The 27,206-nt window shown below is 51.2% G+C and overlaps 1 protein-coding gene and 1 long non-coding RNA gene across 6 annotated transcripts; one reads left to right on the top strand and one right to left on the bottom strand.

The window, feature by feature from the left end:
- Positions 1–384: 384 nt before the first annotated feature.
- LOC118538110 (uncharacterized) lies at positions 385–5,006 on the bottom strand. Of its 2 annotated transcripts, XR_004918460.2 has the most exons (3): positions 4,717–5,006; positions 1,484–2,871; positions 385–564 (listed from the first exon to the last, which is right to left on the bottom strand). It is a non-coding gene; the product is annotated as an uncharacterized LOC118538110 (long non-coding RNA). The 2 variants fall into 2 exon arrangements; XR_004918458.2 differs by having other exon boundaries at positions 385–2,871.
- Position 5,007: 1 nt separating this feature from the next.
- Positions 5,008–26,969, top strand: APBB1 (amyloid beta precursor protein binding family B member 1). 4 transcript variants are annotated; one of them, XM_078058455.1, is made up of 14 exons: positions 5,008–5,137; positions 12,347–13,081; positions 18,553–18,728; positions 18,829–18,885; positions 18,965–19,050; positions 19,164–19,227; positions 19,678–19,827; positions 20,201–20,328; positions 20,740–20,854; positions 20,995–21,079; positions 21,351–21,434; positions 25,872–25,987; positions 26,135–26,311; positions 26,396–26,969. In XM_078058455.1, exons 2-14 carry the CDS (start codon positions 12,361–12,363, stop codon positions 26,561–26,563), a joined length of 2,127 nt encoding a protein of 708 aa, XP_077914581.1. In that variant the 5' UTR covers positions 5,008–5,137; positions 12,347–12,360; the 3' UTR covers positions 26,564–26,969. The 4 variants fall into 4 exon arrangements, with proteins under 4 accessions (XP_077914581.1, XP_035951827.1, XP_077914582.1 ...); XM_036095934.2 differs by lacking the exon at positions 5,008–5,137 and adding an exon at positions 5,387–5,541; XM_078058456.1 differs by lacking the exons at positions 5,008–5,137; positions 12,347–13,081 and adding an exon at positions 16,946–17,056.
- Positions 26,970–27,206: the final 237 nt, after the last annotated feature.

A 27,206-nucleotide genomic window follows, 5' to 3' on the forward strand; every position in this document is an offset into this window, starting at 1 on the left:
CTCCCTCTCCCACTCCTCCTGCTTGTGTTCCCTCTCTTGCTGTGTCTCTCTCTGTCAAATAAATAAATAAAATCTTTAAAAAAAACGCACAATACTTTTATTTCTGTCCCCTTTAATGTCTATTTAAGCAAGCCATAAAAAAGGAAAACAAAAGAAATACAAAAGCCAACGTTAGGTAGAGAAAGAGTGAGAACTTTAGAATCAGACATGTCCGAATTCCAATCCCAGCTAGGTAGGCCAATTACTAATTCTGTATATTTGAGAAACAGCCTCTCTGAGCCTTGTGAGTGGTGTATGTGTGTGTACACCCATGCGTGTATGCCAAATAGAAATGTGTATTGTATCAATGACTGTTCAGTAAGTATACAGAAATCACTCCAGATATTCCAAGTAGAGAAGGATTTAATGCAAAGAATTTGTTACAAAGTCGTAAGGGAGGGGGGTGCCTGGCTGACTCAGTCCGTAGAGCATGCAACTCTCCATCTCAGGGTCGTAAGTTCAAGCCCCAAGTTGGGTGCAGAGCTTACTTAAAAACAACAACAACAACAAAGTTGTAAGGGAAGTCTGGAGAAACATAAAAAGGAAAGCAGAGTTACCCAGAGACCAGGAAACTACCACTAATCTTGGTTTAGAGGAGCAAAAGGGAGAAAAGGGGAGCCCAAAGATCAAGGAGCCGGAGCCCACAAATCTGCACTAGCTGCTAATGCACCTGCAGTTTGTACTGCTGATGCTCCTGGAACTGCTTCCGCTTTTGCTAGGCAGCAAGCACTGCTGCTGCTGTTGCCAGAGGGACCGCCAAGAGCAGGAGGACCTCCCCCTTCCTCCTGTGATGGTTCCCACTGGCGGAACCTGACTGGAATGAAGTGACAAAGGCATCTGAGAAATGTGGTTTTCAGATTTCCAGCCCTTTCCAGGGGAGGTTAGAGAAGAGTGGGTGTGGGGATGAGTTCCGGCAGGCAATATCTGCCACACAGATTCAGCATAACTCTTGGTTGCAAGTAATAAAACCCAACTCAAATTAATGTTAAGTACAAAGGAAATTTACTGACTTATGTGAATTTAGGCAGAGGTAAATATATATGTTAAAATGATGTTACCAGGCATTTGTCTCTCTCCACCCCTTAGCTCTGCTTTCTTTGAGTTGGCTTTGTTCTCAGGCAGGCTCTTTCCCGGTGGCAGGATGTCCACCAGGTTTGCCTTCTATGAGCACCTCTTGCCCAACGGTTGCAGGAAAATTCCTGGATCTGATTTCATCATGTGCCCATTTCTGAACTGATCACTTTGACCTGATGATGGGTTAGGAACCTAGCCACTGACGTGTGTATGAGACTGGGGTGATGCCCGTCTGAACCACATAGACTTAGAGTGGGGCGGGATGGATCTTTAAAGAACACTTATGTGCTATTACCAATAAGAAGGGGGGCGGTGCATGCTGTGCAGATTAACAACAAAAATGACATGTTCACTACAGGATAATACTTACCTTGTATGGTTTTTCTTGTTCTCCATCCAAACTTCTTCCCTTCCTCAGCTAAAGACTTTGAAAATGTTGATATCACTGGGCACGATACCCCTCAACCTCTTTCCTGCTCCACTTTATTAATTACCCTACCTATACCCTTGCCCTCTCCCCTTTCCTGTCAGCCTATAAAGTTAAGGTGTCTGATTCTTCTCCATAAGCCCTTGATCCTACCTCCTCTTGTTGCCTCCAGGATCTCCCTCCATCTCTCATCATCTTTTTTATTTTCAAATTCATCTTCTCTACTGGTATCTTTTTGTAGTTGATATCTATGTTTAAGTCTCTATCATCTTAAAAAAAAGAGACAAAACCAGAATCTTTAACTTCAGATCACTCTTCACTTCAGTCTATTCCTCCTTACAAATTTCTCAAAAGGAAGGTCTGCACTTATTCTACTTCCTCATTTTCATTTGTTCAATTCACTGCATTGTGGCTTCTGCCCTCATTTTCTGCTGACACAGATCATATCATGGGGATCCAGGCCTTCAATGTTGCCAAATTCAAAGGATACTTTTTTGCCTTGAACTTATTGGAAATCTTTGCTGCATTTGATGCTGTTGACCACTTCTTCCTTCTTGAAAGTCTTTCCTCTCTTGGATTTCTTCCATGACGTTACTCTCTGTTGATTCTTCTCTTACTGTTTCTTCTCAGTTTTCTTCTTAGCCTTTTTCTCCTCTGCTGGCTCCCCAAATACTGGTCCTCCTAGGGTTCAGGCCTGGATCCTTTTCTCTTCTCACCCTATATGCTCTTCCTGGGAATGTATTAGAATAGTCCTGTTGAAGAAGGGTATTGAGCAAGCCCTTGCCAGGCCTAGCATGTGACTTATGAATTCCATTAATCTGGAAAGATTTTACTCCTTATAGATTTTCAAATGATAACAACACCCAGAAGAAAGAGGGTTTATTGAATCAACTACAAGAAAGATTGCAATATCAAAGCAATACTTATATGTAGTGGTAGAAAAGGCTGCCTTTGCTTCATTAAGTGTTTTTGCTGCTAATAGAGATGAAAGATCTATTCTCCCATATATGGTGCCAACTGCCTGGTAATGCTAAATGGTTGGTCTATTAATCCAAATAGGATAAAGCCAGTACTCTTGATAAGTGACTCTGGATAGATCTGCTTCTAATTCAAGTTTTTCCTAAATAGATCCAAGGTAATGATTTTAAAAGATTGCTGCCTCAGAGGGACCTACATTGGTCAGAACCACACACTGAGCATCTAAGGCAATTCATAGGCTACCAGTTGCTCCTAGGTCGTGGAGAACATCAGAAGTGGGGAAGAGATACAATAGAGAGAGGATGAATGAAGGACACAGGTTGACTCCCCATTGATCAGGAAGCTCTGCAAACCTAGGAAGAGATCAGGGATTCATGAAGACTGTGTGTGTCTTCACATGCATTACATGTGAACTGTACAATTTCCTTTTTACATCTTAGCTAATTAGACTCCTTTCTCCACCCTCCCCCACCCCCCGACTATCTGTGTGCCTCTGGTTATCAGAAGAGATTTTCCTGAATATTGCAGCCACCCTATTCAATGGGGTTGGGAAGACAAGTGTTCTGCTTTGTAAACCGGTGATACTTCTGGATTTTTTCATTTGCTCCAGCAGAAATCTGGATGTGATCTCTTTATTCCATAGCCAATCAACTGATTGATCACTTTTTGTGAATTCTACCTACTGAATATTTATTAAACCTATGCAACTTTCTCCATTCCTACTCCTACCACTATAATCATCTGCTACCTAGAACATCAATTGCCTCCTAACTGGTCCCCACACTGCCAATTTTGCTCTATCTATTCTCCACTTAGCAGCTGGAAGTGATCTTCTAAAATGCAAGGGTGGACATGCCACTCTCCTGCCTCAAACACTTTGATGATTTTCCATTCCCCTTAAAATAATGTCCAAAACCCTCAGCCTAATAGGCCCTTTTTGACTTGGTACATACCCACCCTTTCCAGCTCATCTAATAAGACGAGAATACTTCTAATAAGAATACTTCACCATTATTACATCCATACTGGCCTTTTTGTACTTCTCCTTGGACTTGGAATAATTTTCTCTTCTGGCTGACCTCCATCTCCTTTACCCCTTCCCCTCACATATGTGTCACTTCCTTATGAAAGCCTTCCCAAACCTCCCAGGCCAAATTTAGTCCACTCATAGCATCCTGTACATCTCCTTCAAGATACTCATCACATTTCTAACCACAAGTTTAATGTCTCATTCCCGTGTTATTCAAGCTTCATGAAGATGGGGACTGAATCTTGTTTGTTTATATGTTCCTAGTACCAAGGACAGTGCCTCACACTTAATAACTATTTGTTGAAAGAGAATGAATGAATGAATGAATGAGGACACCTTTCCTCTTATGGGTAATTACTTGTCTTTCAAGAACCAAGGTCAGATGTTATATCCCTCAGGTTGGGTTACATTTAAATCTGATTCATTTTTGGATCCTTAGGTTCTAGGCTGGGATCTGGTACATGGTTCTTATATCATAGATGTTTGTCAAATCATAATAAACTCTTGGCCAGGAGTTGATAATTATTGAAACCAAATGATGGGTATATGAAGGCTCATTATACTGTTAAGTCTCCTTTTGTGTATATTTGAAATATTCCATAAGTAAACTTAAAACATTTGTGTTCACCTCATGTTAAGTGAAAGTGTAGTCAAGGATGAGCTTGAGGCTTCTGGCTTGGGTAATCCAGTGTAGATGGTGGTGCCATTCACAGGGATGGACAAAGTGTACCTGCATCCAGGCAAGTGTGTGTGTGTGTGTTGGGGAGGGTCCTTTCTCACCCCAGTGAAACTTCTTAGGAGGCCAATAAAAGGGATGAGATCATGAGTTTAGATTTGGACACCTTTAGTTTTAGGTTTTACCTCGAGGGCTTCTCCAGTCAGTTGCTCCACGGTTAGCATTTACAATAAATTGAAACCTCTGCCTTAGAGGAATGAACCAAGAGAAGGTTTCTGGATAGTAACATTTCCCCTCATATCCTTGATGGCCTCTTGGCCACGGACCTGACCACTGGATACTATCCCACCATCTGCGCAGCATGGCACCCCTCCATTCCTTCCTTCATACTTTTCATCCACATTCTCCCTTTTTCCTTCCCTCTTATGAATTTCTACCGGGGGAGGATTTATTCTGTATATCTGCGAGAGACCTAGGTGTCACAGCTTTTACCTTCACAGCAGGGCTAGAGTGTTAAGAAACATCTAGTTTTCAGTCTGATTTCATCACTTGTGACTGCAGGCAAGTCGCTTTACCTTTCTCAATCTCAGCATCTGTCTCTGAAAAATAAGGATAACAGTGGCATCTTCACGTCTGATGTGAGGATGAATGCCTGAAAAAGGTTGAACACGGAGCCTGGCACAGTGTAAGCGGTCAATCAATACGATCTATTATTATTATTACCAGCGCTGTGTCCTCACCGCCTCTCCACCAGGACGTCAGGGACTGCTGCCGCAAGACTGGAGCAGGCTGACTCCTCGGAGCCCCTCCCCACGCGGCCTCGGCCCGGCCACCGCCACAGCCGCTCCCGCTGCAGCCTCGTCGGTGCGGCGCGCGCGGGGGTGTGGGCCCAGGGCCCTGCGGGGCGCGCTGGGTGAGTCCGGGGCCTCGCCGCGGAGGGCGGTGCCGGGCTGGGCAGGGGTCGGCCGAGGCAAGGGCAGAGCTCTGGGACCCGGGCTCAGGGCTGGCGGCTGGCCAGGGCAGCTGGGCGGTGGGGCGCACTGGGGCCCAAGGGTCCCGCAGGGCGGGGCCCTCGGGTAAGCTGCGGCAAGTGTCGCCCGCGACGGGCTCGCGCGCCCGTGCCCGCTCGCGGCCCAAGATGGCGCCTCTCCGCGCCCCCCGCCCTCCCGCCCCGCGCGCGCCTCCGCCGCTCGGGGCGCGGCCCCGCGGCCCGCGCGCTCCAGGGCGGGGGATGTTGTGATGGAGAAGCCGCCGCGGAGCCGAAGCCCCGCAGCCTGAGCCACCTCCGCCACCTGGGCCTGGGGCCTCCCCGCGCAGGTAGGAGCTGCCCCTGCCCGGGCCCAGCCCTGGAGGTCGGATCCCGACCCCCAGCGGTCGGCGGACCCCGCAGCCCCTTCCCCGCGGCGGCCTGGGTCCCTCGGTCAGGCCCCATCCCCGCGGGCGGTCCTTCCGCCGCACGCATTCCGACCTCCGTCCTGTCCCCCCTTGTAGGCTCCACCTCGGTCCTCACAAGGCCTCCTCCCCAACCTTTACCTCGTGTCCCTCGGGTCTGGAGAGGGGCGAGAGTGGGGGACACGAAGCGAGGGGGCGATGGGGGAGGGGGTTGGGGGAGGGGAGGTCAAGGGCAGGGAATGGGACGTGGGGTGAGATAGGCAGAGCCTTCACGGATTTCTGCAGGGTCCCAGGTCTGGAATCTGTCAAGCGGCATTCAGTTGCCCTCGGCGACCGAGGGGTGTGCCCTGGGGCCGGCTGTGTCCCCAGCTCTGCGGGAGGCCTAGCACTCGCAGAAGCACTCATTAAGAGCAGTTTTCCTACCGCCAATTCAGAGGTTATTCCGAACCTATTTGCATCTGCCTGTGCATTTCTTGCATTCCCAGCCCCTCCAGCATAGTCCCATCTCTCTCTACTCTTTCAAAGCCAAAACCTTGCCTACATTTGCTGTCTTCATTTCGTTTTCTCACTTCCCATTCATTCTTAAAACCACTTCATTTGGTCTCTGTCGCTGACACCCACTGAAACTGCTGGAGCCAAGGTCACTAGAGACCTCCATGTGGCCGACTAGAATGGACACTTTCCTGTTATCCCCCTCTACCTTTTAGTAATATTCAGTGGTGTGTGTTAACTGTCCTGGAAGCATTTTTCTGGTTTCTCTTGTCCGGCATTGTCTGCTCCTTGGTGGTCTCATTTGCTACATCCCTCCCATCCCTTTAGATGTTGGTAAAGCTCTTGGTTCTGTCCTGAGCTGTGTTCTTTCATTCTGTACTTTCTCCTCTGGTATTTTATTCACTGCCAAGCCTTCAGATTTCATCTATATATGCTGATGATTCTCAGATGTGTGTATCTGGCCCAGACCTCTTTTCTGCACTCCATATCCAGCTGCCCTCATGACATCCCCATTGAAGTTCAACAGAAATTCCTTACCTACAGATCCCAAGCTGAATTATCTTCCATGTGTTCCTCTCTACCCTTCTTCCAGCTCCCAGAAATGGCTACTTTCCAATGAGTTATCCAAGCTGGAATCCTGGGCAACATTTTAGATTAACCTCTCTGCCTCACCCTCTGCATCTAATGTCACCAAATTCTGTCACATCCGCTACCTAAATATTTTTCAAATCCATTCGTTTCACTCCATCCTCACTGCTACCCAATTTAATCTAGGCCAAAACTCTTTTTTCCGCCCCCTCATTGCTCTAATAACATACCCTCTTGCCTACCTCCCATTAAATACTCTCAACACAGTGTGATCCTTTAAAAAAATTGCATCTATCTGATCATTTATTCATTCAACAAATAAACTTTGAGCACCTTTTATATATTAGGTAGTGTTAGGCACTGAAGATATAATTATGAACAAGATGGACTTTGATCTTGTCCCACAATCCAGGAGGGAATCGGATAAGAATAAAATGACAAGTGTAATAAATACCATGAAGCGGTGGTGGATGGTGCCTTGAGAATACATAGGAGCACAAGCTAAATTGGTCTGGGAGGTAGAGAGAGAGGACCAAGGAAGGCTTCTCTGAGAACATGACATTTGAACTCAGTTGTAAAGGATGAGCTCGAGTTAGTTAGGCTGAGGGTTAGCAGAAGGAGGTTCCAGGCAGAAGGGAACAATCACATGCAAACACCTTGTGGAAGGAGAGAGCGTGATGTTTTCAAGGAATCAAAAGAAGGCCAGTGAGGCTGGAGAGCAGAGTGCTAAAGCCAGAGTGGAAGGCAGAGGCCACACTGAGCAGGACAGTTTAGGCCCCGTTAATGATTTTGATTTTAAGGTCTTTGTCCTTGGTGTGGATTGTGATGGTAATGGATGCAGAGAGTAGATGAAGTCCAGAAATTTTCCTCAGAGAGAAAATGATCAGTATCTGGGGCTGGATTGAATGTGGGGAGTGAGGGAGATGGTAGTGTTAAGGATGGTACCCCTGCTTCTGATTTGCACAACAGAATGGGTGGTTATATCCCCCCATGAACCAGGATCCTGAAAGAGGACCAACAAGGGTGTGGGAGAGAGAAACATAAGCAGGCATGTTTGTTTGAGAGGCCTTTGAGACATCCCAACAGAGATGTTGAGTAGGAAGTTGAATGTACATGTCTGGAGCTTGGATGAGGGGTCTGAAATGGAGATGTAAATTTGGAAATGAGCAGTGTATAGGTGGCACCTGAAGCTCTGGGCACAAATAAATACATTGAATATTTGATGAGAAAGAGAAAAGGGCGCAAGAACAAGCCATGAGAAATCCCAGTTGTGTAACAGCCTGTAGAGGAAGGTGTCTAAGAAGCCGGCATAAGGGTCTAAGAAGCCACGGGACAGGAACTAGGGTGTAGGCAGAAAACCAAGAGATGTAGCATGAGGAAGCCATGGGTGAAAGTTGGGTGAGAGGCGGGGTGTCAAGGGATGCTGAGAGTACAACCAAGATGATGTGACATAGGGTCACATTAGATGACATAGGGTCCTGCTGACCTTGGCAAGAGCTGTTACTGAGACATGCTGGGAGTGGAAGCAGGATTAGAGAGGGTTGAGCAGTGAGTGCAAGGTGAGGAAATGACAAGAGTGAGTAGAGAGAGATCTTTCAAGAAGTTTGCTTGAGCTGGGGAGAGAGAGAGAGAGGGAGGGCAGCTAGTGGCACTGGAGGAGCGTCGGTCAAGAAACATTCTGCTTGCAAGTTGGTAGATAGTGGATCCCATTGAGAAGGAGAGGTTGATTATATAGAAGAGAAAATGGATACACAGTGGTATAAAATTCCTGGAAAGGCATGAAAGGAAGGAACCAAGTAACAGATGAAGCAGTTGGTCTTAGGAAGAAGGAGAAAAGGATAGGTGCTGAAGTCAGCCAATTTGTGTTTCTGGACATTCCTCAACTCCTGGCTTCCATTTCCTCTGTGAAGGAGGAGTGGGAGGTCTTCCTCTGGGAGGGAGAAGTGGTGCAGGGGGTGGTCCAAGGAGAGTTGTCTTGTCTCAACTTAAAAGTCCTTTCCTTAAGCAGCTCTTTGCTGATGTCTGGGCTGGAGTAAGACTCAGCCTCCTACTCCTGTAGTGCCTTGTTCCTCCCCCATCACAATACTCCATCATTTATTCAACAAACAGGGAGTGCACATCGGTGCCAGGGACTGGTCAGGCACTAGCACTGCTCTGCATGGTGAGGGGTGGTTTCCCTGCTAAACTGTGTGCTCCACCAGGGAGGGACCATTGCTTTATAACTCGTCACTCTTCCCCATGCCTAGCACAGTGCCTCGCAAATAATAAGCTGCAGGTTAGAGGAGTCTTGACCTTGAGTAGGATGCACCCCCACCCCAGCTCCTTCAGGCTTAGTGGCCACTCTTTTAGCTCCCTGACTTGAGCCAGAATCCGTGTGGCTCTTTCCATCCTTTGAGAGGCTTCAGGTATACCTAACCCCAAAATGTGCCCCTTCTTGAGGATGCTGGGCCACTGGTCATCCTTTGACCTCAAAAAGTTAGGTGCCTTGAGCCAGGTGCTTAGGCTTCAGTGCTGTTCACAACAGAGCTTCCTCATTTCTCCCCCAATACTTTTTGCCCTGGTGACCAGGGGGGACAGGGCTGCCCTGGAGATGACCTGGTTCTTCACTGTCCCAGACTCACAGTGTATGTGCCTTTCCCAGATCACACCTCCCAGTGCTAAGGAGGTGGGTCCTATCCTGACCTCTTAAAAACCTGACTGCATACACTGCTGCTTCAGAGAAGGGCTCGTCGTCTCCGTGATCCTCTGAGCTTGCCGGAGTCACAGGTCTTCCACATCCTGACACTCATGGAGATGCCACCGTGGAACAGCCTTCGGGCCAGGATATTGGTTCACACTAACTCCCTCCCTCCCTTTTCCCAGATCTTGGTCCTCACTGCTCTGGGACCCCTGCCTTCTTGGGTACAGTTCATCATTCTCCAGCACCCTCCCTAACAATCCCATTGCCCACTCTCAGCCCACGGGGCCACACAAGCTTATCTCGGTGTCTGCTCCCACCTCCGAATTCTGAGTTCTGAGCCTCTGAATTCCTCTTACGCGACATCTGTCCCCTCCATCCTTCCCTTCTGTCCACACCGAGGGCCCACTCTGTGGCACACGCACAGTGCACGCTCCTTGGTAATGGGAATGTGAAGTTGAATAAGACACAGTCTCAGGTGTTTGGTTGGAATGGGGCACTGGGTATCGTGAGACATGGAGGAGGGGATGGTCCCCTGAGCATGAAGAGAGAGGACTAAACAGGAAAGGCACACTGCTTAGGAGCCATGCCTGCCAAGTCAAGTTTTGAAACATGAGCAGAGGTTCTGACATGGGGAGACAGGATTCCAAGCCGGGGGAGCACTGTAAACAAAGAGCCAGGGCTGTCAGGGTGTGACATCTTCTAGAATCTTCCATACTTTGTGAGACTGGAATGTAAGGTGTGAAGGAGGCAAGGAACGGGGGAGGTCTGAGAGGTCATAGGGATTGGTTCAAGGAGGCTCTCAGTGTCCTGCTAGTGAGCACAGACTCTATCCTGCAGGCAGCAGTGAGCCATCTAAGTTTTCCAACTGGGGAGTGACACAATCTGGTTTCCATTTTTGGAAGATTACTGTGGTTCTAGGTAGTGGCGGAGCTGTTTATTTTTCTCGTTTATGCCAGTGACCATGAGTTTGCTTATTGCCCAGGTGGAGCCACACCAAGCAGCCCAGCAGTTCCGCGTGAGGCAGACACCCAGACAGGAGCATTTTTTCACCCATGTCACAGATGTGTGCACAGCGTTATGCTAGGGTCTGAGGAGGGAGGCGTGATGGAAAGGCATTGTGCACTGCGCCTGAGAGACAGCAGAGCCTTGCTCAGGCAGCCTAAAGCCCCGCACTGGCCACCTGTGCTCAGGGCTGAGAGCTACGCTGAGGTGCAGAGAGGGCCAGGGCAGGGGGTCAGGGGAGAGAGAACTCCTCGCTGGGGCCAGGGGAGAAATGGGGGAGAGAGAACCATACAGTGGGAGTCAGAGAGAGAGGTGAGTAATGAGGGGCAGTCAGTGAGGGAGAGTTGTGTGATGGGGACAAGGGTCAAGGAGGGAGGGGGCACTCAGGGAGGGCATGGGGGGAAGTGGAAGGTGACACAGTAGGAGCTAAGAGGGCCAGGATAAGGGAGAATTGGGTAGTGGTTGGTCAGAGAGAATGGCCTGCGAGGTGGTGGCAGTGAGGGCCCAGGGAGTAAGCACTTTACAGTGGGGGTCAGGGAAGGAGAGCAGTAGAGCAGTGGAAGGTGAGGCAGATGTGGAAGATGGAATGAGGCCTTGATGGTGGGATCGTTGGGTGATGTGGCTGGAAGGATAGGTAGGCGGAGAAGGTGATCCACAAAGGGCTTGTAGTGAGGGGGTCCAAGGGGACAGGAAGTGGGAGGGGGCTATCACTGTGGAACAGGAGATCCCCTCACCTGAAGGGAAGATGGGATTTGGTTGGGCCACCACGAGCAGTGGTTGAAGCACAGTAACATGGCCAAAGTGTGTTTTCTGAAGCTGGCAGAGGAGATGCTAAAATCGGGCCTCGAGGAGATAGGAGGGCAGAGTTATACATTCATTCAACAAATACTTATTGAATTCCTGTTCTGCACCAGGACTGTGTGAGGCTCTAGGCATATGGCATTGAAAAAAAAAAAAGACAAAATCCTCCACCATGAAACCGAAATTATAGTCATGAGGAGACAATCATTAAACAAATAGTAATAATAATATTGGTAAATAGCTTGACAGGTGGTGCTAGGCACTAGGGAAGGTTTGGGTGTTGCTGAGAGAGGGCGTGGTGGCCTGCAGTTTTAAAACAGTGTCGGGAAAGCCTCACTGAGAAGGTGGTGTTTGGATCAAGACCTGAAGGGCTGGGGTGTACAGGGCAAAAGCCCCTGCAGTGAGCCAGGCATGGGGCATGATAGGGGCTGGCAGATGGAGTGGTGCCCCAAGTGAAATACTTTGTAGATACACTCATCAGAATGTAGCTTCAACTGGCCAAAGGAGCCATGGATTGGAGCTGACCGCCCTTCCTCTGTGACCTTCCTTCCCAGGTCCATGCCCTTGAAGGATGGGTCTGTAGCTCATTCTCTCCTATTCTCACAGTCCCTAGTAGGGCTGGGCTTTGGGGCTGGTTGGGCCCAGTGATTTATGATGATAGGAACGCTGCCTGGGGAGCTCACAGTAGGAGGCTGTGGATAGCAACGTGCTGAGAGGAAGGGGGTAGTCAGTGTCCAGTGTCCAGAACACATGAGCCAGTCCCACACCAGCTGGGTCCCTGGCACAGTAAGCCCCGGTCGGATCGGCCGGGGGTGGGGATGCACAGAGAGCCACTGTTTGGAGGCTCTGCCGTTGGGAGTGAGGGCAGAGCAGGGCTGGCTGTGCTGTCTCAGAGAGCTCAGGGCTGGGGATTTGGGGCCGGGGTGGACTGTAGGCGTGGCCCTAGCCTTTGGTGGAGATGGTGGTTGAGTGGGTGGTGGTGAGGGGGGACAGGAGTTGAGCCTAGTCGTTGTCATGGGAAAATAGCTCACAGGACACAGAGCAGTGGGTGCTGGTCTGCTGAGCATAAGGGAGATGAGGAGGTGCAGAGCACAGCCCCCGGCAGAAGCAGGGGTGCTGCTGTTCTGACCTGGAGGCTCAACACGGTCTCCTCTCCTCACCCCACAGGATCTGCCAAGGCCATGTCTGTTCCATCGTCACTGAGCCAGTCGGCCATTAATGCCAACAGCCACGGAGGCCCCGGCCTGAGCCTACCCCTGCCCCTGCACGCTGCCCACAACCAGCTGCTCAACTCCAAGCTGCAGGCCACGGCTGTGGGACCCAAGGACCTGCGCAGTGCCATGGGGGAGGGTGGTGGGCCTGAGCCAGGCCCTGCCAATGCCAAGTGGCTAAAGGAGGGCCAGAACCAGCTCCGGCGGGCTGCCACAGCCCATCGTGACCAGAACCGCAACGTGACCTTGACCCTGGCAGAGGAGGCCGGTCAGGAGCCTGAGATGGCACCCTTGGGCCCCAAAGGCCTGATGCACCTGTACTCTGAGCTGGAGCTCTCCGCCCACAATGCGGCCAACAGAGGGCTCCGAGGATCCGGCCTGATCATCAGCACCCAAGAGCAGGGGCCAGATGAAGGAGAGGAGAAGGCGGCAGGGGAGGCCGAGGAGGATGATGAGGAAGAGGATGAGGAGGAGGAGGAGGAGGACTTGTCTTCTCCCCAAGGGCTGCCTGAGCCCCCGGAGAGTGTGGAGGTGCCCCCCAGACCCCAGGCCCTTGCAGACGGTCCCCGAGAGCACAGCAAGAGTGCCAGCCTCCTGTTTGGCATGCGGAACAGTGCAGCCAGTGACGAGGACTCAAGCTGGGCTACCTTATCCCAGGGCAGTCCCTCCTACGGCTCCCCAGAGGACACAGGTACCTTATGGAACTTGACATGGGGAAGATGGGAGGGCAAGAGGGCAGAGGTCAGGCCTCTCCAAATCAAGGCCAGGGCCTGAGCCAGCGCGTGAGCTACAGAGCCCATGTCCTCAGTCCTCAGCAGGCTGTAACCAGGTTTTCCTGAACGAAACCATTCCTATAGTCAGAGTGCTTGCACAAACTGATAGGTCCATGCATCATGGACGCTGATGGACGGTGGGCTCGGTGCATTTATGGAGCATTACCAGGTACTGCCCTATGCTCAGCATTATCGTATTGAATCCTCACAATAATGTTGTGAGGTAGATACTATTATGATGCCCATAGTAAAGGTGATGAAAAGTAGGCCTGGAGAGGTGAGGTAGCTTTCCCACAGTCACAGACAGTCTGGGATCACAGTAGAACTGAGTCTAGACTCGAGCTCTTGGCCCTGCTTACCCTGCCACTGAAGCACACAGCACGGTAAGCCAGGTGCCCGTGAGCCGGCTTTTAACAGGCTGGATCTGGGGGCAGCATCACGTCCCCACACACATCTACTTGGAAAGACTGAGGTCGGGGCTTGTGTGCAGAGCACCGCTCTGGGCATTGCAAGGATACCGTTTTGTATTCTTAGTATCAGGAATAGAATACTGCCTAAAAGTTAGGAAATAAAGGAAGAATAAATAGATCCTTGTTCATGGGGTGGGCAGGAGGAGAAAGTAGGTATTAGGACTCCAAGGATTGATCATTAAATGTGTCCCATTTAAATACATTGAGTCTCCATATTTGCTGATGTCACATAGAGATGCAGAGTTGAGGAACAGAGGACAGAGATACTGGGTTGTAGCTACAAGCCCGGAGTTCTGTGGATTGGAGTGTAAGCAGAGACTAGGAAAGACTCTGGTGAGCACCTGGCAGCAGGCACTCTACCAGACCCCAGACTGGGGAGCCTTTGCAGGGGAGCATGCAGTTCATGTAGCCATGGAGTCAAGGGCATGCCAGAAACTTATTATGGACATTTTCAAACATCTACAAAAGTAGAGAGAATAGAATAGTGAGCCCAATTTACCCATGACCCAGTTTCAACAATTATCAACACATGACTAATCTTGCTGCATCTATACCCTGATCTACTCCTGGGCCCTAGCCTAGGTTATTTTGAAGCAAACAATCAAATCCATAAGTGTTTACCCATGCATTTCTAGAAAACAAAACTCTTAAAACAATGCACAATACCATTATCATGAGTACAAAAATTTAACAATAATTCCTTAATATTATCAAATATCCAGTGTTTACAATTTCCCAGTTGTTTAATAAATGACCCCTCACTCTGCAATTTAAAAAAATTTTGATTATTTGAATCAATAATCAAATAGTCCTAGACCTTTTGATGGTGGGTGTGTATCTTAAAGTTTCTTTTGAGCTGTATGTTATGCTTCCATCCCATGGTCTCTCTTTATTTTTGCTTGCAGGTTGTTGTTTTAAATTGGAGACACAGGGTTATTTGGCTTGGGTTTTCCATGGTCTGGATTTGCAGACTCTCTCCCTGTGGTGGCGTTGAGCAGGTTTCTCTTCCCCTAGATGTCCTGCAAATTTGGTAGTGTGTTCTAGAGACTTGATCAGATTTGGATTTGAGAGTTTTTTGTGTTTTGCTTTTGCAAGGACACCTCATAGGTGGTATTGAGTACATCTATCAAAGGCAAAGTCTGATTGCCTCTCTTTTCTGTGATGTTAGTGGCTTTCGATGGTCATTGCTTGGACATCCTTTAAAGGGAGCAGCTGCTGCTTCACGCCAGCTGATTATTTATAGGGTTGGGCGGGGGAATGCAGTTGCAATGGGGCCAGTTCACGCCACTTTTCAAGGTAAACTGAAAACTGGACATTGATGTGAAATATCCCAATTTCTAAATGTTAGCAACCAATTCTGTTTTTTTTTTAAAGCACCATGCAGGCCATACAAAATCTGAGTCTTGTATTGGTCTGTAGGTTGCTAGTTTGCAGCCTCTGCTCTAGTGGGGGGGTGGTTTGAGTCAGAGGCCAAATATTGGAGGCCCTGCCTGCTCAGGGGCTGCCGGGATGGTCAGTGCGGTAGCTGTACCTGTGAGCCTTCTGGGAGGAGGCTGGTGCTGCTGAAGATGTGGGAAGGGCCTGCTGGGCATGGGCATCGACCTCAGTGAGAGAGGATGGCCAAGGATCAAGCTCTGGTGGAGGCTCTGGAAAGTGGAGGGAGTGGTGTGGGGCCAGCCTAGGGAAGGGGCCGAGTCACTGCTTACTCTTTTGTAATTGTGGTGCCATGATCATGAAGGCCACGGAGGAAGTCTGGGCTCCTGTAGGAATGGAGTAGAATTGAGCAAAAGTTATTTTCTCCTTCCCAGCCACAAAGTTGTTGACTGAATGCATAAGTGCCTGAATGAATGTATGAATGAGTGAATGAGTGAATGAAATTTACTACCTGTGTTGGGTTCGTACTCGGTGCCAGGCCTTGTTCTAAATGCTAAGAAGGCATACTACAGGGGACAGAGGTTCCTGCCCTCAGGGCACTCACAGTCTAGTGGGGGAGACAGAGATAGACAGGCAGCTCTGATCAGCATGGTGAGCACTGGGATGGGGAGGTGCAGGAGGGGCACCCAGCCCTGCCTGTGTGTATGGTGGGGGAGAGGGGGTGGGTCAGTTTTGAGACATGGCCTTTACATGTATGCCTGAAGGAGGAGTGGGTGATAGTCAGGTGAAGATTGAGGGAGGGAGGGTGGGCTTGGAAAGGATGAGGGGCCTGCCGAGCAGGGAGAGATAAGGCGGGTGGAGGGTGATCAGAGATAAGGCTGCGAGGCAGAAGGTTAGGGGATCAGAACAGCACACACACCTGGGAGGAGTTTGAGTTCTATTCTGAGGGCAAGAGAAAACAATTAAGAGTATTAAAGTGGAGAATAGTTCAGCATTTTGGAACAATCATGTGGGCTGTAGTGTGCAGTCCAGATTGGAGGAGACTAGGCTGGAGGAGGGAGCCCACCTGTGAGGCTGTTGCAGTGATCCAGGTAAGAGTTGCAGGTAGTAGCTTGGACTACTGTACTTACATGGGGATGGAGAAGAGGAGAGAGCATTACGTGATTCACTGACTCCTGAGCAAATGGCTACACTGGTTTCACCATGAAGGCATGCATGGATGGATGAATGAATGATACACAAACCTTTGAATTTGTGCATGAACACCTGAATGAGTTGATGCAAGAGTGAAGATGTACATTCCTGAATAAATGTGTGCATGTGGCACAAAGACCTGAGCAGGGCTTTGCTTGGAGGGAGATATGCCAGGCTCCAGAAGGGCCTCCCAGATGGTCAGAGGGGGGAGAGCAGCCCCTCCAGGACAGATCGGAAGGATGAAGCTCTTTGAAGCAGGAAGGTACAGGCTACCAGGGATGGCAGATGGATTGGTGTGCGTGACTCAGTCAGAAGATGGTGAATTGGTCCCCAGATTCAAGAGGTGTACGACCCTTCATGAATAAGGGTGTGGCTGTGGAGGGCATGGTTGCCCTGGGTGCCAGTGTTCCTGAAAGGTTTGGCAGGAGAGCCCTGAAGGTGATGGAGGGTCCCTGGGGAAGAGCGGGTATTCTAATTCCCTGGGGCATGAGGGGAGGGGAGGGTGGAGGGAGATGAGGTGGTAATGGCTACCTAGAAGACTGGACAGGCAAGAAGAGCCCCTCCTCTGTGGGCCCACCTCATTTGCAAACAGGGTGGTGAGACATCTTGCTCAAATAACTCTCCCATCAGGTGTGCAGCCACCTTGGGTAACCACACCTGCTCCCAGCCCCTCTGTGCCTGGTTGCCCAGCAGCCTGGGTCTGGGGACTGCCTGTATCCTCAGTGCTGTCTCTTGGACCAGTCAGGATTCCTGGTTTCCCTGGTAACGGGAAGCACGTCAGCAGTCTGGGCACTCCCAGCCGTCCTGGTGCTGCGGTTGCCGAGGAGACGCTGCAGCCTAGCTGGGCCCTGGCAGGTGAGGGGGGCTGTGCTGGGAAGCCCCAAGCCCAGCCTCAAGCTTGCTGGGGCCCAGCCCTTAAGGCCCACTTTTGGGCTCCAACTGCAGGGCAGTTTCTGGGCAGGGGAGGGATCCCTGGGAGCCCTGAAGCCACACCCTTTTTGTGCTGAGAGCTATAGGCTTTGCAGGGCCCCAGGTGGCTGAGGTATTCCCAAGGGGCTGAGCTTCCTGGTGTCCCTAAGACTGCGTTTGACTGTGGTACTGTGGTGCCCGTTGTGGGGTGGGATGGAGATTCAGGATTGGGGGAGGGGAGCCAGGATTCGAAAGAAGAGATGTGAGCAGGAAGGGCTGGGGTCTTATGAGGAGCCTCCATCCCAACCCCAAGGAGGTCCCCTCCCATGGTGGTCCTGGCCCCTCCTTAGTGAGCGCCAGGCGGGGGAGGATCTTGCCTGGCAGGCGCTCTGCCCTGGTGAGAAGGGGGCGGGATGAGCTTTTCTCTGCAGCCCAGCACCAGGCTGTGAGCCCAGCTGGCTGGGCTGGAGGGGCTGTGAGGCGGGAGGGTGGAGGCAGGAGGGGCTGGGAACCAGCGCCATGTTCTCCCAGGACTTTTTCCTGGCCATCATCCTGCAGGACAGCAGTCCAGGTGAGGGGGCATGATGTGGGGTGGGGCTGGGTGGGGAGGAGAGGCAGAAGAGGCAGAAGCTGGGTTACGGAGCTGGAGTGGTGTGGCTCTGCTGGAAGAAGAGGGTTGTATGTCACAGGTATGTGTGCATGTGCAGAAAACATTTGCCTGCATGTGTGTGTGGCAAGGGTCAGGGTGTGAGTGTGGCATTTGCACACGTGGCAGAGGTTGAGTGTGCATTCACTCTCTGGGTGGTACCCACACATGTGTAGGGGGTTGTTGTGGGTGTGGCTTCTGCACACGTGTGGTGGGAGCTGATACATATAACCGTGTGTGTGCATACGTCTGCGTATGGTGTCTGCCTTAGGGTATGGCTGGAGTTGGGGTATGTGTGTGTATGTTTGCCCCCGTACATGTGTGTGCCCCTGTGGTACCCGCCGTCTCTGCTGGTATTTTCTGTGTGTGCACACCCTTGTGTTTGTGGTGGCTGCACAGGTGTGTAGTAGGGCTTATATGTGTTGTGTGTCTGAGTGCACATGTGTGTGCAGGAGCTGCTGATAAGTGTGTGCACCTGAGATATGGATATGTATGATAGGAGGTCAGTTGGGGTCACCCAACCTCCTTCCCTACTCTCTGCCTTCCTCCTTCCCTCTATGTGGGCACATTAGTCAGGAGCAGGGTCCAGGAGGAGACCTGAGTCATGTCCCCTGCTGGTGGTCCCCCATGTTATGACTCCAGACTGCAAGCTCTAGGAGGAAGTAGGAACCTTGTGCTGGAGCCCTTCCCCCATCCCTTCCTCTCCACCATGGGGTCTCCGTGAGGGGGCTGGGCATAAGTACCCACTGTCTGCTTGTTGGGTGGGCAGACCCTCATCAGTCCCCCCGCTCAGCAGATTCCTTCTGGAACCCCAACGCCTTCGAGACGGATTCCGACCTGCCGGCTGGATGGATGAGGGTCCAGGATACCTCAGGGACCTACTACTGGCACATCCCAACAGGGACCACCCAGTGGGAGCCCCCGGGCCGGGCCTCTCCCTCACAGGGGAGCAGCCCCCAAGAGGAGTCTCAGGTGAGCTCACAGGCCTGTTGTTCTTTTGTCCAGGGGTGGAGGGGTGGTGCTGCTGGAGCGATATGAGCCACCCACTTACTACTCCCATCCCTCTTCCTAGCTCACTTGGACAGGCTTTGCCCACCGAGAAGGCTTTGAGGATGGAGAATTTTGGAAGGTGAGGGGACCTGCTTTACAATGGGGGAGCTGGAGAAGGGGCATCATTTTGGCCCTGACTCCTCTCTTCCCTTCCCAAGGATGAACCCAGTGAGGAGGCTCCTATGGATTTGGGACTGAAGGACCCTGAGGAGGGGACGTTGCCCTTCCCAGCTCAGGGCCTCAGGTGAGTGGGAAGGCATGATACAGTGGGCTGGCAGGGGATGGATCTCTCTGGGAGGGGCCTTAGGACAGCTCCATGTTTGGGGATTTGTACCAAGTGTTACCATCTTCCTCCAGCCCAGAGCCATTACCCCAAGAGGAGGAGAAGCTGCCCCCACGGAATGCCAACCCAGGGATCAAGGTTTGTTCAAGACCAATGCCCATTCCCCAGGCTGGGACTCCTCTGTGTGCAGGAGACCCCCTGTGTCGTGTTCTGGAGGGGCATCTCTGGTCTCAGGAAGCTCTCCCGGGCCTGAGTTAGGAGCTCTTCCAGTCTTAGCACAGATCCCCGTGTCTGAGCCAGAGGCACGTCAGTGTTTAACTCAGCCAATCCAGTGCCTTGCCAGGGGGCCCATCGGGCTTGGCTCAGATGCTTCCTTGTACTGGCAGGGGTCTCCTCTGAGACCATCCCCCTCCCGCCAACTGTATCCTGTTTGGGGAGCTTTTCAGTCTTAGCTCAGAACACCCTCCCAGCTGCCAAGTTCTGAGTCAGGAACTCCTCTGCTCCTAGCAGAGAGAGCGTCCTGTGTTGGGGGCCCTCCGGTCCTAGCTCAGACCCGCTACCTCCCACCCCCTCTTCTGTGTCTGGCAGTGTTTCGCCGTGCGTTCCCTAGGCTGGGTGGAGATGACCGAGGAGGAGCTGGCCCCTGGACGCAGCAGCGTGGCCGTCAACAGCTGCATCCGTCAGCTCTCCTACCACAAGAACAATTTGCACGACCCCATGTCTGGGGGCTGGGGGGAGGTGAGGGCTGAGTTGGCCGGTATGGTTCAGTGGAGAAGGGGAGGGGGCTTGAGAGAGAGAAAGGGAGCTGGGCTGCTGGAGCAACGACTGGGGGAGGGAGGGGTTAACCCCGCAAGTGACAGCCCAGGGAGATGGGTGTGCGATCCCAGGTGGGGGCCTGGGGACGTGGCATCTCACAGTGACCAGATGATAAAGGGAGTCACGTTAGAGATGGCAGATGTGACTCTAGTAGAGCGAGGCCTGCAGGGTGGGTGGTCCAACACCAAGGCCGGGGCCCCAGAGCTGTGGCTGACCTCCCCTGAGCTGGAGGTGGCAGAGATCAGCCACCTCCCCAGCTGGGGCTCCACTGAGTGCCTGCTTCCTGGGCCCGCAGGGAAAGGATCTGCTGCTACAGCTGGAGGACGAGACACTAAAGCTGGTGGAGCCGCAGAGTCAGGCCCTACTGCATGCCCAGCCCATCGTCAGCATTCGTGTTTGGGGCGTCGGGCGGGACAGCGGAAGGTGGGAGCTGGGCCTGGGATCCTAGGGTGGGGGCTCATCCAGCAGTCAGGGTGGGGGCCCTCCTTCCTAACTCTATTCTTTGCCTCTCTTGTGCTGCTGGACCCAGAGAGAGGTACTTATGTCTAATTTACCTTGACCGTTCCTCCTCCCACACCTGGACCAGATGCCTCAAAGCACCCAAGTTCCCCTATTCTGCCCTTCCCCTTCCTGCCCGCTGTGCTCTCCCATTTTCCCCCACCTTGGCATGCTTGCCTGTCTACCCTCCAGCCAGAAGGCAGCACCCACAGGACACCATCCCGAGGGCAGAAGCCCTGAAGCAGCTGTGATGGATAGGGAGGGCATGGGTGGGGTAGGGATGACGCCTCACACTGGATGGCACTGGGAGACACTGAGGTGCTCCTCCCCCAACAGGGACTTTGCCTACGTAGCTCGCGATAAGCTGACCCAGATGCTCAAGTGCCACGTGTTTCGCTGTGAGGCACCTGCCAAGAACATCGCCACCAGCCTGCATGAGATCTGCTCTAAGGCACGGCCCCCTCTGCTCCCTGGACTAGCTGCCACCTTTGCTCTACAAGGATGTGGGTGGGGTCATTGAGTGGGGGTGGGGGACTCCAGGGCAATGAAGCCCTAACAGACTCTCCCTCGCTCCTCCCCTCCTCTCCTCAGATCATGGCCGAAAGGCGTAATGCCCGCTGCTTGGTAAATGGACTCTCCCTGGACCACTCTAAACTGGTGGATGTCCCTTTCCAAGGTCAGTGCCACAACCCTGCCAGGTCCAGCTCAGCTTTGTTGGCAAAGGTGAGGTGACTCAAGAAGAGGCACAAGCTACTACATGGACATGATAAAAAAAATGGGCACATGGAGACTAAATTCTTTGGATCAAATAAGTTAAAGGGAGATGGGGAAGGAGTGGAGGTAGGTAGGGCTTTGGCTGGGTGCATACCCAGCTTATGCCCTGGTGGTGGGGACTGAGAGTGAGCAAGTTCTGCTACCACGACTGATCCTCCTTTTCTTTCCTGCAGTGGAATTTCCAGCGCCTAAGAATGAGTTGGTACAAAAGTTCCAAGTCTATTACCTGGGGAATGTGCCTGTTGCTAAACCTGTTGGTATGTGTGTTTTTCTTCTCCCAGGGACCACCGCCCACCCTCTGCTTCCCAATGCCTTTTTTTACCAGAACTTCCTCATGCTTGATGTCACCCTGCTCTTTAAAATGCATCCCCCCTCGTGTACCTCTGTCCCATCTGCATTCTGTGTCCTGCCTATAGCAGCAGTTGGCCTTCACTGAGTTTGAACCAATGAACCAGGCACATCGGGAGATGCACTCTTGCATTCCACGGAAAAGCTTTGATTGGGTTGGGAGGCAGGTCTTAGATGACTGGAAATACCAGGTAGCAGCTGGGAGCTGGGTTTGGTATTGCAGCACTAACGATGAGCTGTGAGCATCCAGAGAGGAAGCAGTGAGCATAACTGTGACATGCTTTATTGCTTGTGAAGTACTTCCTTATATGTCATTCAAGTCTTGACAATCCTGTGAGGTTGGGATTATGGTAATACCCATTTTGTAGATAAGGAAACTGAGAGTAGAGACTATCTGGTTCTCTCTTTTATTTCTAGTGCTTTCACGGTACCTGTTATTTATGTGTTCATTCACTTAACAAATACCTGTGAAGCCCACCATGTGCTGGGTGCTGGGCGAACAATGACCACAGCTTTCGTGGAGGTTACGGAAGGTTACAGCAGAAAAAACAAAACAAAACAAGAATTAGTCAAATAATCATATTAATAATAAATGTGTAATTATGAATTGAGTCATTCATTGAAAGAAAGCTGCAAGGTGCTATAAAACTATGTTGGAAAAGACTTCCTTGAGAAATTGACATTTGAACTGAGATCAAAAACTGAATGGGAGCTAATGTGGTAAAGTGGGACGGAGATAGGAATAAAGCAGGGGAAGACCATTCCAGGCAGGGTGAACAGTGTAGAAGAGGACCCACAGTGGAAGTACTTTGGTACTTCAAATGCACAGAGAGAAGGCCACTGGGGCCAGATGAGGCTGGGAGCTGGGTGGCAGTCAGACCTTATGGGACCTCAGAGGCCACATTAACCATTTGTTCTTCATCCTGAGAGCAGCAAGGAGCTATAGTTGAGTTTTCAGGAAAGCACTCGGTATAATCAGATTTGAATTTTGTAAAAGTTGGCTTTGGCTGTACCATGGAAAAAGATGTTTAGCAGGTGGATGTGGATGTGAGGAATCAATTAGGAGGATCTTGGGTAGTCATGGCCGGTAAGAAGAGTATCATGGACTATGGTGGAGTTGAGGAAGAGCGTGCAGATTCAAGAGGTATTTAGATAATTAAAATCAACAGGTCTTGGTGATTGACTGGATGTGGGACGAGGGACAGGCATTCAGGCTGACCCCTGACGTCCTGGCTTTGGGAATTAACGGATGGTGATGCCATTCTTTAAAGGTAGCAGATATTGGAAGAGGCCAGTTTTGGTATGGAGATTGGAGTTCAGTTTCGGACATGCCGAGTTTGATGGGGAAGCTGAGTGACAAACTCAGGTTGGCAGTTGGATTCACAGAGGAGAGGTCTGGGTTGCAGATTCAAATGTGGCATTATTGGGTTATAGAGGTAATCAAAGCCATGAGTGTGGCAGCCCACAGTAAAAAGAGAAATGAGGCTAGGCCTAGCTTTTAGATCCTCCAGCATTTAATGGACAGAGGAGGATGAAATTGATAAATATTGTGGGAGCAGAAGGAGAGGGGAGGGAGGCAAAAAGGAGAGTGCTTCAAGAAGTGGTCAGGTGTCATATCAAAAGATACTTAGGAAGAACTCAGCTGTTTGGTGGATGGATAAATGAACAAACAAATGAAACAATGAATGAGACTTGCCTCAAATGACATGGCCAGGAGATGGTAGGCCTAGGACTCAAACCTGGTCATCCTCAATTCTCTGCTCTTCCCCTCAAACCATGCTGACTTTAATGACCAGCACCTTATATCCTATAAGGGAACCCTTCTTAGAAAGGGTGGGGGATCAAGGTGGGGTTCGAAAGAAGGCCTGGATTTACAAAGGGGAGTTGGTATACCAGTTGGATTCAATGGCAGTGCCACAGACATGGAGCTGGAGGTGAGAAAATCATGCTCAGGGAGCAGGAAGGAAGGTTGGCCGACCTCTACACGTTTGCTTTCATTTCTTTCTGCCTTTCGCACTCAGCTTCCAAACCCTTGTTGCCTCTTCCAGTTATTACCCCTACTCCCCTATCTACCCACCACCTTACACAGGTTCTCACTATGATGAAGCAACTGTCTGCGATCCTTGACTGCCCCCTCTGCTGCCCGTCACTTCCATGGGTCTGCTCTATTGAGTCCCTAAACTCACTTCCTGCTTTGTCTTATGCTCCCTTTTTAACCTCCAGGAGTTTAACATTGGCTTCTCCTGAAACTGCAATATTCATAAATCATTCATTTATTCAACAAGTGACTATTGGATGCCTGATCTGTGCCAGGCAGTATTCTAGGTTCTTGGTACACATTAATGAACAAAACTGACAGATTCTTGCCTTCAGGTAGCTGACCTTCTAGCCAGGAGAGACAGACAATAACCAAATTATGTAGTATGTTGGAAGGCAACAATTGATGTGGAAAAAAAAAATGCACAGTAGTATAAGGGGGTTTGGGAGTGCAGGGCTGGGGGTCAGGGTATAGGTTTTAATCCTGAGTTGTCACCAAATACGGCAGACTGTTTCTAGGCCACATTGCTCCACTACTTTCCCCACCTCTATGCTGATCCTCCCCATGCTCCAAGGCCAAGCCCCACCCCCACGGCCCTAAGAGCTTATTAAGTTGTTTGACTTTGATACCTTGTCCACACTTACGGTCTTCGAGATTTTCCATTGACTGACATAAATGTCAAACACACCACAGCCCTTGGCAATCGGACCTGACCCACTCAGGAACTGCCTGTGTGTTCACCCTTCTATGGGCTCCTAGCTTACTTGGTTATACCAGTTTGGATGCATTGGCCCATGTTGCCTTGAGGGTGTCTTGCTCATGCATCTGGAATTCCTTAAGTAGATAAGCCCTGTGCTGGGACTGGGGACACAGAGATGAAATAAACTTGCCTTCTGTCCTTGAGATGTGCTAAGAGTTGTCCCAGCCACATTCCCTCTCTGCCCTGCAGCAGGGAAGGGTTCCTGGGTGGGGCCTGGGTGAGCCCTGAAGGATGAGAATTGGGAGTTCTCACATAGTCAGGAGGGAGAGGGCACTCCAGACAGAGGCTTTTCCACAGTTACAGCCTGTGTCCCTTGAGGGCATCCTCTTCTCTTACTTTGTATTCCCCATCTGCCTACCAGGGCATTTGCCAAGATTAAATGTTAATAAATGCTACATAAATCATTTGAAGCTCAGGGAGCTATAAAATATGAGGCTTGACAGCTCAGATGAGGCCAGTTTTTGGAGGACTTGCATGCTTGGGAGAGGAATTTGGCCTTGATCCAGCCAGAGGTAAGATGAGCAAGGCCAAGATGAGGGAGGACTTTCGAGGAAGACATTTGTCCTCTTCCTTGTCCTCTGCCCACAAAGGGTCCATGTGGTCTGCTCCTGTGGGAGCCCAGAGGCACTGAAAGGGGCGAGAGGACCCAGGAGTGGGCCACAGAGCTGCATGCTTCCACGTTGGCACGGTTTCCTCTAACCTCTTCGCTGCGAAGGTAAAGACACAGTAGATCGCACAGCCCATTCATGAGTAGTGCAGGGACCGGAGCCCATACCCCCACCATGCCATGTCCTGCTTCTGCCCCGGTTCTCTGCTGAGTGCCAGCAAGAGTGAAGTGTTTAATAGCAGTCTGAGGTGGAGGGAACCACTGTGTTACAGGGGGATGTTGATTGATCTAAAAGCTAGGAACCTGGCATTACTTGTCCTTTTTGCACATTCTAGAAATTACTGAAATTACTGAATCCAACTAAGATTTGACAGTCCTTCAAGTTCTGAAAACTAGAAATAAAGAGAAGGAGCAGGGGAACTGTAAGCTTCAGTTTCCTTATCTGTAAAATGGTGATAAAAGAATCAGTTGAGAGATTGTTGTAAGGTGTACGTGGGGTTGTGCACTGTAATGGATGGCATGCATGGTGGGACACAAGTCAACACACCTCAAGTGGATATAAAACAAAACAAAGGTTGGGTCTTGGGAGAGGAGGGGCTTATAGGGGCTGATTTGGGAGTCCTTGTGGTATGATGCAGTATGATGTCTGAATGTGGGTGAACACTGACAGCCAAGATAAGGGGGGGTCAGAGCTTAGGGGGGTCAGTTCATTTTGGAGGCTGAAGGAAGAGGCAGAGTCAAGTGAAGAAAACCAAGCCTAGGATTCAATATGGAAGAAACCAGAAAAGTGCTAAATCACTGAAGCCAAGGAGGAGGGCACCAAGGGAGACCCACGCAGCATCATCCAGGGCTGTTGACTGGTGAAGTGGGGATGGAGCAAAGGCCCTGGGGTATCCTCTCCCCACCCCTAGTGGTGTCATGTTTGTGTCCTTATCTTCCAGGGGTAGATGTGATAAATGGGGCCCTGGAGTCAGTCCTGGCCTCCAGTAGCCGTGAGCAGTGGACCCCAAGTCACGTCAGCGTGGCCCCTGCTACCCTTACCATCTTGCATCAACAGGTAAAGACTGCGGTGGGAGAAGGCCTGGCTGAGCCTTGCCATGGAGGGGAGCCTGGGGGGGTTGAGGAAGAGCTGCCAGTAAGGTGGATGTGCCCAGTGGAAGAGAGGGTTGGGCTGTTCCTTTCTAACTGGATTCCATCCCTCTAGACGGAAGCAGTGCTGGGGGAATGTCGGGTGCGTTTCCTCTCCTTCCTGGCTGTGGGCAGAGATGTCCACACATTTGCATTCATCATGGCTGCCGGCCCAGCCTCCTTCTGCTGCCACATGTTCTGGTGTGAGCCCAATGCCGCCAGCCTCTCAGAGGCCGTGCAGGCTGCGTGCATGGTAAGCGGGTAGGGTGGTGCAGTGATGACGCCCACCTCACAGGGGGCAGGCTGGAGAGTGACTGCTCCACCTGCCTCTTTGCAGCTCCGCTACCAGAAGTGTCTGGATGCACGCTCCCAGGCCTCCACCTCCTGCCTCCCAGCACCCCCTGCTGAGTCTGTTGCCCGGCGTGTAGGGTGGACTGTCCGCAGGGGTGTTCAGTCGCTGTGGGGTTCCCTCAAACCCAAACGCCTGGGGGCCCATACCCCCTGAAGCCCTCAGTCCTCCTTCCACCTGCTTGCATTGGGTCCCAGGGAACTCAAGGGTATGGGGCAGGGAGGGGCCCTAGAGGCTATTGTTAGGCCTCAGGCCCCCCCCCCAAAGTTGCCCCTCCCCAGTAGCTGGGGTTCCCTGCCTAGGGGCTGGGGAGAGAGAGACCTAATCCCTGCAAGGAAGTGACAATACTGGATTGATAAGGGGAGCAAGAAGCAAGGCCAGCCCCGGGCTCTCCACCCCCACATTTCAGGTGGAGCAGGAGGAACTGGTGTAGGCCAGGCCCCATCTTGGTAGGGTCCGGCAGGGGCAGGAGGGGACTGGTTCAGGCATGGGTCCCTTCCCCCCTGTTCCATGGCACCTCTGCTGTACTGATACCACTAATAAAGTCTGTCTGCCCTGCTAAGCCGTGTGCCTTCCTGTGCCTGCATTACACCTTCACCTGCAGTACCCTCACCCCTCAGTTAGGATCACAGTCCCAAAGCCACCTTGCCCTCCCCGCTTTATTTTTTTTATTATTATTATTAAAAAAAATTTTTATTAATTTATTTTAGAGAGAGAGAGAGTGAGAGAGGGCGTGCGCACAGGGGGAGGGGCAGAGAGGGAATTCCAAGCAGACTCTGATCCGAGAGCAGAGCCCCAC

The sequence above is a fragment of the Halichoerus grypus genome, chromosome 11, assembly GCF_964656455.1.
Source record: "Halichoerus grypus chromosome 11, mHalGry1.hap1.1, whole genome shotgun sequence".
NCBI lineage: Eukaryota > Metazoa > Chordata > Mammalia > Carnivora > Phocidae > Halichoerus > Halichoerus grypus.